General features: G+C 39.7%; 1 protein-coding gene across 5 annotated transcripts in view; it reads left to right on the forward strand.

Moving 5' to 3' along the window:
- The window catches only part of Phc3 (polyhomeotic homolog 3), a 64,500-nt gene extending 55,252 nt beyond the window's left edge, over window positions 1-9,248 (forward strand). For all 5 annotated transcript variants that reach the window (XM_075950749.1, XM_075950748.1, XM_075950746.1 and 2 more), the window contains one exon: window positions 1,323-9,248. In XM_075950749.1, coding sequence (XP_075806864.1) covers window positions 1,323-1,477 — 155 coding nt within the window. In that variant the 3' untranslated portion in view covers window positions 1,478-9,248. The remainder of the gene's footprint in view (window positions 1-1,322) is intronic.
- The last annotated feature ends 1,251 nt before the right edge of the window (window positions 9,249-10,499 follow it).

Genomic DNA, 10,499 nt, shown 5'->3' on the forward strand with positions numbered 1-10,499 from the left:
GACAGCTCTCCACAGTGGGTGACGTTTTTCCACTCTGTCATTTCTTCATCCATCCTTCCGTAGATGTCTGCTGCACTGTAGTGCTTTGGGGGCGCTCCTGGGTCTGTGGGTAGACCTTGTCATCTTACAAGCTCGATGACGACATTCACAATGGAAAGGAGAATCATCCTAGCAAAGTGTTGTATTCCAAGGTGCAAATTAATCATTTTATTTTCTAATCATCTGTTTCCGTGATTCCCCCTTGGAATACTGATTTGAATACAAAAAGGCCGTATAGCTGTTAGGTCTTGTTCTTAAGCTAACTTTATACTTTCACTGTTTGTAAGGAAGCTTTCATGTTTTTGCATTCTCTTCTCTTTGGGCTTTTTAGTTCATTACTGAGCTTAGAGGTCTCTTTCCTATGATAGGAATGATTGGGTATTTTGGTAGGCCATAGAATAGTGGGGTTTAGATAGTAAGAGCCTACTTTAGGTTGAGGCTTTGCACTGCTTGCTTGGTAGAAGATTGCCAGGTAAGATCTCATGATCTCAGAGACAGCTTGCTTTGCATTGTTTTATTTTTACCAAAAAGTTAAGGTGAAGAGTGCTAAGGGGTGTGGTGACGTGTTCAGAGGTAGAGCACTCGCCTGCCATTCTCAGGGATCTGGGTTCTAAAAAACAGATGGGGGCTAAGGCACTTTCCTGTAATCCATGCATGTATGTAGGAAAACAAGGTAAGTTCAAGACCAGCCTACAGGCTAACAGAAAAATGAGTAGAAATGAGTTGAGTGATGTTAAGCTTTGAAGTTGACATTACGAGTTGAACAGTATGGTGTGTGTCAGCAGTCCTGTATATGTAATACTGGGGGGTTTGTTCTCTTCTGAGGGAGCAATACAAATATTTTAGACACACTTGGAGTCATGTGAATTCAAAGAAGGTTTGGTTGGTCATGGAAGTTTAATCTGACACTTGAGAAAATATTTCCAGATTATTATTTATGGCATAACATTTTATTCCTCTCTGCCTATATGTGAAGTTATCTTTTGGGAAGATGAGCCCATGAAGTGTAAAGCCTCAGAATGAAGTCATTTTTGCATGGGAAATGCAATGTATTGACTGATTGCTCTTACCTATTGTTATTATTTCTGCACTGTTTTTAAAAGCAAGATTTCCAAGTAAACTTTCCTTGGTTTTGACTTCTTCAAGGATGAAGCCCAGGCTTACCAAGACAATGGTTTTTTAGCTTCTGTACAAACTCTCAGACCCAGGGACAGAACAATTGTCACTGTTAGGAGCTCCGTCTAATTGTGTGTAACTCTAACCTTCTTCTCCTGGAATTCCAGGCTGCCAGGATGTTGCAGATGAGTTCAGGGCACAAGAGATTGATGGACAGGCCCTGCTCTTGCTAAAAGAAGACCATCTCATGAGTGCAATGAACATCAAGCTGGGCCCAGCCCTGAAGATTTGTGCACGCATCAACTCTCTGAAGGACTCTTAACAGGAACTCAAGACGATGATGTAATATCAGTTTTATCCCTCTTAATGGTAATGGTAAAGCCTCATTTGGCTGAGAATATCAGACTGATGATGGAAGGCCAAGCACTTTGGGATCGCCACTTGCAGTGCCGACATTTCTCTTCAGATACCCTAACTCATCATACATTTTCATAATTAGCCAACATTGGTAAAGTTAATTTTACCAGTTACATACAACACTGAAAGACTTGTTACAGAGGCCCATATTTTTCAAAGAAACATGTTATACTAGATAATTTTTTAAAGGTAATGTTTATCATTAGTATAAAAGAAGCCTTTTAAAAATAATTATTGATTTACACCCCCCTCCTTTGGTTCTGTTTTCTTATACATTTTTCTACCCTGTTAGTTTTCCAAAGGTTATCATAGAGATATAAGGTAATTTAGGAGCCCTTTGACAGAATCGAATGCAATGAAGTATCAGTATGTTTAAAAAACATATCTTCCTGACAAATGCTTTGTCTTTAAAACAGGATTGTGTTCTTGCATAAGCAGTATTTATGGGGGTCACAAAAGTCTGTATTCTAGACTTCACCCAGATCGGCATGACTGACAGTTTTCCTCTTGGTTTTGTACATTAAGAGCAATAGTTCTCACTGGAGAGGTCTCTTTTTGTCCTCCAGGGGGCATTTGGCAATCTCTAGACACATTCTGGTTACCACAGCCTGTGGCTGTTACAGGAATCGAGGAGGTGGTAGTGGCAGCCAGAGGTGTTGCTGAAAGCTCTTCAGTGCACAGGACTATTACCAAGAGTGACCTGTTAGAGATGCCAGTAGTGCCAAGGTTCAGAAGCTGGTGCGCAAGGAGTGCTGCGTGTTGGTCTTTTTCACGTGCAGGGAACATACTTTAAAGATAAGGTCTGATAAGGAGTACATGTATAGCCAAGTATTATTCAGATGGCATTAATGTTCTGCTGAAGTATTTTTTTTTTTTTTACACTTTAACTATATACTAGAAAAGGGAAGAAAATCCGTAAAACTGGTCTACAAGATTAGCGTAATTCACAGAACATGTGACTGATGGGTGTACGGCACTGGTCACCTTTTCCTGACTGTTGCCCTGTACTGGTGAGGGTGGAAGATGCAGTCATGCCTGGGAGAGTTGGCAGTGGGTGTGACCCTGCTTGGATTCTTCCCATAAAGCATTGAAAGTGATTTCTCTTAATCGAGTGTTCACTCAGCAGTTATTTCTTGTAGAGTTAGGATGTTAAGACAGAAATTTCTGTGGGTGCTCTGAGAGCCTTAAGTGCTGGGCATCAGAAGATCTTTACTACATCATTGAGAAATCTCAACAGTTAAAGGAGCGGCTCACAAATCCTGGCCACAGACGTAAGAGACAGCAGAGTCTAAGCTTACTCATCTTCACTGCTTTTTCCAGAGACTCTGTTGAGCCAGTAGAAGACTAACAGATGTCACAAAGGTATCACAAATATTTATCTTTTGTCTTTGTGTACATTAGAAAATGTTGGTTATTTTTATACAAAAATATAGTGGGTAATTTTTTTAATCTTTAGATGCCTCTTGTTTGAATGTATGCTTTGTGGGACTGTTAACGTAGTAGTTGAAGAGGTGTTCACTGTAGTCCTGTGTAGACTCAGAATGTGAAAGTAGCAGGAGGCTCATGTTTCAAACCTACAGTAGTATAGTCTCTGTTACATATTTCTTTGCATCACATTTTGTTATTAACGTTTCTAGAAAGGTAGGTACTCTCCAGTCCATCTCATTTATTGGTAGTAATGAGTCGTCATGGGAGTTGTCATAGATTTTCCCCTCATCCTCCTAAACATAGACTAAGCAGCACTTAGAGATTGCTACTATATGAAGGAGGCACAAAGGTAGATTTCCTCTGGAATTAAAACTGGATTGTAGTAATCCACAGTTAATACAGAATTGATTGTCCAGTATAGACCTCCAGCAATAATGCTTCCCCTCTTGCAAATGCTTATATATATAGCATTTAAGGTATTAACTCTACAGTTCTACTAGAATCAGCCCACTGTGTGCTTATGAGAAGCCCCTGGGCCTAGCACTGCCTTTAAGTATCCCTAAGCAGCGTACAAGAAGAGTTTCTACTGGAGAATGCCTTCTTGTCCTTAATCTTAGATGTAGTCCAGATCTTCTGTTGTCCGCACTTAAATTCAACAAGAAAATACACTTTTTTCCCCTACAAGTGGGTTGTTTTATTAAGAAATGGCTTATTTGCTGTCATTTGGTAGTTCTCCCATTGCTGCAGGTATTTCTTTAATTTAATCATCCTAATTTGAAAGCTTTAATAATATGTATGTCCCTCTCTCTCCTGAGCACTAGACTGTTCAGTAGGACATAGATAGGAAGAATGCCATTTTCATTCCCTGTTGTTTTACTAAGTGCTTTAAGAACTTTCCTGGAGGAAAAAAAAAATGACAAGCAGAGGGGAATATGGGTTCATCCTATTTTTGCTACTCGAGTTTGCATTTCCTTACTTTAAACCCCTTTCCACCATGGGACATACCTTTCACATTTTATTTGTTTTAAGTTCTATGTTCTTAGGGAAACAAACAGCTGGCTTGTAAAAGTTACTTTATATGACAGTACTTACAAGCTTTGTGTAGACGTGTGCAGGGCACAGCTACACAGCTTCATTATAAATCAGCACAGCAGAGGAATGCTGTCTTCGTCCGTGACAGCTTTGCGGGCAGGGAACTGCGATGGTTACATTCACTTCCATTTGTGTGGAGTTCTTTCACATTGTGACATCCGGATTAAAGCTTCACCTGGGAGGAGAGATGCAGAAAAGAGAAGAGAGATGGCAGTGAATGAGCTGGAGAGTGGCTAAGAGGCGAATGGGACTTCCCACTTGTGTTAGTTCCATTATTGCAGCATTGAACACGTTTCTGCACTTTTTGGGTTACCTAAATAAATAGAAGTGGGGTTTTTTTGTGTGTGTTTTAGGAATCCTGCTGCTTTCCTCTTTTTGTTGTTTGTATTGGACCATGCTTTTGAATAATTTTTTACATAGTCAATCTTCATATAATAAGTGCAAAATTGTTAGTCACAGATCTGTTTACAATACGAGTCTTGGATTGACGTCTTGCACAGGACACAGTTTCTTACAAGTTTGTTTAGTCGTGTGCCTCAGAACTCAGAGCCATGCTTTAAGGGACTCAGTACGATCCTGAACCAGAGAGGTAGGGAAGAGATAGAGTCGTGTGATTTTAGGCTTTGATTTCATGTGTATACGTGATTTTAGAATAAATTATTACTGATGCATGTGAATGAAGCTGATCTTGCAGCTGCTGTCATTGTGTGAACTCTGACTGGTAATACTGTTAACGCATTTCAGACGTGTTTTCAGCCTGAGAGGCTGTATGTTGCGGTTTGAAGACTTTCATCCTTTGTGATGCCGGCAACACTTGCTGCCAACTGGTATCGTTAGTGGCATGGAATGGCTTCACCTCATTTCCTTCACTAAGCCCCTTCTGCCCCCAATCCTACCCCAAATAAGCTGCATAGAGCTTTCTTATTAGTTCTTGGCTTGGGGCTGGGTAGTATCCTGCTTGGAAATCTTCAGGATTTTGTAACGGGCTAGACCTTTATAACCATACCAGTTGTATTTCAATGAAAGGTTTGTCCATCTATGCAAATCATTTCCTAGGTATGTTTCTTGTGCACCGTACATCTAACTGTGTGACTAGTTGGACCTTGGACCCATTTTTTTTTTTTTGTGTGTGTGTGTGTGTGTGTGTGGTTGGGAGCTGACAGGAAGACGACATGGCTAGCTAAATGAAGACATTTAACATGATGGTGGTCATTAGCAGCTTAGAAAGACCCATGGTGCTGGGTGGTTGGACTCCCACGGTAGCAATGTGAAGGTCTTACAGTGTGTTAGTTGTTCTGTTTGCTGGTACTAGGGTCTGCGGTCAGGGCTTCACACTCCACCTCTGAGCTTACATCCTGTGCTTTCTGCTTGATTGCCTTTACTAACCTGGAATTGTGATCCTCTGGCCTTCTTTCAAGTGCTGGAGTGCAGGTCTGTGCCACCATGCCAAACCTAGCCCTGGTGGTTTTAAATGTCAAGATTTGCCTTTAATCAAATGAGTTCTTTCTCTTATCACCTGACCCTGCTCTGAGGTGGGCTGATGTTACTGGTACCACTGGTACCCAAGTGAGTAGTCCTGAATTTCTAAGGATAACTAGTAAGAGGGGGACAGAGAGTATCTGTCAGAACTTAGAAGTTGTTGTGAGTAGACAGAAATTAGAGGAGTTTCCACATTGGATATCACAGTTGACACAGTCTTCAGGGCACTGTAAGGCAGTTTGTGTCTCAGTCTGAGGATCAGTGACTGGCTCTTTCCCCTGACTGGGTCCCAGTAAGCACAAGCCTGCCTGTGTTCATGACATGAACTGTTTAACTCACAGCCACCAGTATTGATATCTTATCAGTCCATTTAGAATATTTTGTTTCATCTCAAAGATTAGTTTTCAGTTTAGATGAGTAAAAATAAGTGTTACAAATAGTAAATATGTTACTAATATTTAATTTTAACCTATTGAATCATATATCTTAAATTCTCTGGGAAGATATTTCTTTTGTGTTAGAAGATTATAAAATGCATTACCCTATAGTTTATAGTTGAAATAAAAGCTGTTTCTTCGATTTAAAATGTTGAAAATGACATTAGCTTTTTTAAAAAGTTACCTAAAATATTAAGACCTTATAAGTTGTGCGTATTAGTTCTAGAGTTCAAGCTACTTTGAAATTATACTAAGAGAAATTTTTCTTTTTATTTTTGAAAGTTACAAGGTACCAATTGAAAAACAATTACTACCATCATGTTCCAGAGTAAAATATTAGCAGGTCCTGCCCTCTGTTGTGAAGTGGTCCCAGCTTCCCTAAGTCAGAGTCCCATGTGTGTCCACACTCTCTGGCAAGTGCCATCGTTACGGGAAATTATTTCCATGGTGATTTTATTTTTTTTCCCTTTTGGTAGCTTGTGGACATTGTGTTTTATTTAAAAATGCAATTAAAGTAAAATGTTAGGTACAAAATGAGATTCTAACACCTTATATTTAGGCAGAGGTCTTTCTGTTGCTTTTCAAGTGTACACCTACTGCTCTCCGTGATATTCCTGGTATTGGGTATGAATCTGTAGAAAGAAAAATTTTAAAGACGGTATGTAATGAATGAATTTTAATTTTGAAACAATCAGTATAAATTTAAAACATGCTAGCATGGCATAACTTTATGAAATATAAGAGGGATGTATTAAGTCCTTTTATACTGTCTAAATCAACATCAGTCGTCATCTTAGATGTCATAGTCCCTATTGGCTTAATGGAGTACGTCAGTGTTAACTGCTTTGTGGACTTTCTCTGACAGTGGTGAAAAGGTGTGGAGATTACATCATTGAAACAAACAGGAACCCACTGTAGAAGGGACTTTTGTAGTCTTGCCTCAAGTAAACTAAATATGTACAGTGTTTAAAGTTCATGTACTTAGTACCTGTGTTAAATGTTTTGGTAGTACTAAAAAATGAGCAAAATTGCTATTTTTCTTTAGTAGAGAGTAACATAAATCCACTAGCTGCATTGCCCTGCTGATGGAGATGAAACACTGTGGCTGTGAGCTTGGGATTGCTCCAGATGGCAAATTAGCTTGGTTTGTAATCTCATTTGAATGTGCAGTGTGATTCCTGCACTGTTGATTTTTGGCTTAAGTAATTACTGAAGAAATATCCTCCCCCAGCTCTAAAACTAGTCCTGAGCTCCATAATTGGGATTACCACAGGTGACTGAACGACAGGTGACTGAACGACAGGTGACTACTCTCCACACGCACCTGTTCATCCATTTGTCACTACTGGACACTTTGCTGTGTGCAGCATACACGACTAAAAACAAAGTAACAAGTCCAGTCTTCCCAGACAGCCTCACTGCTGCTTAAGCATATATGTACTCACTCCCAGTTAATGCCCTGTTGCCTGGGAACTGGGGTTATTAACAACCGAGGGGTCCAGTCACATCACCCCCTCACACTGCACATTTGTCGACAACAGTGAGAACACCTGCCGTGACAGCTGTGAGGGCTGTGACAGGCAGTGTAGACTAGTCCTGGGCATGGCGTGTGGCAGATGAGAAGCTGATGTGGAATCTTAGACATCTTTAGATCCAGTATTGATAAGAGCAGTTTTCCAAAACAGAAACATCTGAGAGGAGGCTAGAACAGGCTGCTGCTGTTTCTCCAGTGTTGACTGTGGTGTGCGCTGCTGTCAGTCAGAGGAGGGATGCACTGCGTCATGACACACAGGACTGGTAATAACGCAGGTCCTGCTGCGCTGGCAAGTGTTTGGGGAATAGACATGGAGTCACAATCAGTTATAATTGGGTAAATTCTCTTGTAACTCTGGGATTCTGTGAATCAGGTTGTAATTTTTTCTTTAAATACTAATATCAGTTGATGATACTAACATTCTTTATAAAGATATAAAAATATATTTTAAAAACTTTTATGTATCATAGCTGTAGCTTTTTAAGATGGGAAAATGTCCAAGTAAAGTGTTAGATGACTATATATAATGGATGTATTCGAACAGATTTTCTTTTTTTTAAGGCATACTAATCTAAATAGCCCAGTAATCTGGCCTTTAAATTGTTCTAACACTCTTAAAGTGTTTTAAGTTCTTTAAAGTATACCTAAATTGTAAAATATCCCATGCTATTTAGATCTCTGTAGCATTAACACTGATTTTGTAGATGTATTCTTGGAACTTCATACTTCAGCCAAGAATACAGAAATTGTAATTTTGTGTGTGATTTCTCACATTGATGGACTGCTAATCACCTTATTCAAAAGATGGGTCTTATTGTTTTTTTTTTTTTCCCAAAATTGAGACGTTCTTAGAAAGTGCAGGATTGTGCTAGGAATGCAGGTTGTGTGTTGCAGACAGTGTGCACAGGAGCGGATGCTGACGGTAGGAAAGGACTCCAGCCTCTTGATTCAGGTAGAATGTTCTCTTTACTGCTTCAGATTTGTTCCACAGGGGCAAGTTGCTGTGATTAACTACTTTTTAACCTTTTTAAGCACATTTTAAAAAAATAATCTTACTTTTGATTCTTCCCATTGTTCTATAATCAAAGTTTCATCAAGGAAAAAAGCACCACCAACGGGGAAAGAAAATGTGTTTTAATCTTAGAGAAAGCAAATATTAAGGTTTTATGGATGTGTCTCACATGGGATGTTGTATTAGAGCCCTCACAGAAAATGACATAGTTGTAGCGCCTTAGCATAGACTTCCTAGACTGGTGTTCATAGCTACAGTTTTACAATGTATAACCTGAAAATGAAGTTAATTTTGCATTATAAGAGCACACCATTATCTATGTAAAAACTGTTCATTTGATGTATTTTTTTAAGAAAAGAGAAAGCACTTTCATATTAAGTCGCATGTGTATGAATTTTAGACTTCCTGTTCGTATGTCTATTCAGTGAGTAAAACGGAGCATCAGATGTTTGCTGGCGATGTTAACTGCTAATGGAAGCACCTTATACTCTGCTGCTTAAACTTGCTTGGATTGCACCTTTGTTACCTGCACACTTTCACATAGAGTATTGTAACAAGGCTTTGAGTGGGTCTGGGTGGAAGTTAGTGGTGGGCCTACAGGATCTTTTATTTATGTTGTTTATATTACAATAATATATTGTAGACTAGTTGTAACTTCAGTTCTTTACAAATAAAAACCTGACTGGTTATTGTATTTTTACTTCTTTAAGATTTTGAGAGATGGGAAAATCTAAGTAAAGACCTTAATGGAGGGCTGAACTGATTATACATTTCCTAGCATACAATCTACTAAAAATATACATTAAGTTCAATATAGCTAAGTATGTTTTATTCTCATGTATGGCCATTGGAAGGCGGGGACAAACATGGCGAGGAAAGCGTGCACCACGAACTACATGGCCAGCTCCCGACATCTGAGCTCAGTGCCCATCACAGGAGCATGTCTGCTGCCCTGGGTTCAGTCCCCAGCGTCAAGCGTCACAGATCAGCAATGACTTAAATCAGGTCAGCCATTCACCGAGGTTTTATATCTGAAAATAGGAGCCATAAATTGGGATAATAAAAGCTCAGGTTATAGGCAGCTGGCATTTCCTCTGCATTAACAAATGAAACATGACATCCCAGTGATCGTCTCCTAGTTTATTTCACCACCTCATTGTGCCAGCGCTTTTATTTATTTAGTTTTGGTTTTTTGAAACAAAGCTTCTCTGTGTAGCTTTGGAGCCTGTCCTGGAACTTGCTCTGTAGACCAGGCTGGCCTTGAACTCAAGAGATTTGCCCACTTCTACTTCCTGAGTGCTTGGATTAAAGGCGTGTGCCACCGTGACCCAGCCTGTGCCCTTTTTCTTTTTCTTTTTTTTTTTTTAATATTTATTTATTTATTTATTATGTATACAATATTCTGTCTGTGTGTATGTCTGCAGGCCAGAAGAGGGCACCAGACCTCATTACAGATGGTTGTGAGCCACCATGTGGTTGCCGGGAATTGAACTCAGGACCTTTGGAAGAGCAGGCAATGCTCTTAACCTCTGAGCCATCTCTCCAGCCCCCTGCCCTTTTTCTTAGAATGACTCGGGTTAGATTTGCAACACAAAGTGTTGTCTGGAATGTTTGATATCCTAAGTATCAAACGCAGGTCACAAGTACTTGTTAAAACATTTTGCTTGGTGGGAAAGAGACTAAAAGATCTCTTGTGGCCCAGGCTGACCTCAAGGTTATAAGGATGACCTTGAATTTCTTGTCTTCCTGCTTACAGCTCCCCAGGTATTGCAGGCACACACTACTACACTACAGCATACATAAACTTTGTGTGTGCTGTAAGCACTCTTCCTAGTGAGTCTAGCCCCAGCCTCTAAGCTACTCATGTTAGAAATGCTAGGAGTGGTTCTTGAAACACATGGTGTTTCTAAAGAGCAGTCAACATATCTATGTAGCTTAATTCATA

Source organism: Microtus pennsylvanicus, chromosome 16, assembly GCF_037038515.1.
Source record: "Microtus pennsylvanicus isolate mMicPen1 chromosome 16, mMicPen1.hap1, whole genome shotgun sequence".
Lineage (NCBI taxonomy): Eukaryota > Metazoa > Chordata > Mammalia > Rodentia > Cricetidae > Microtus > Microtus pennsylvanicus.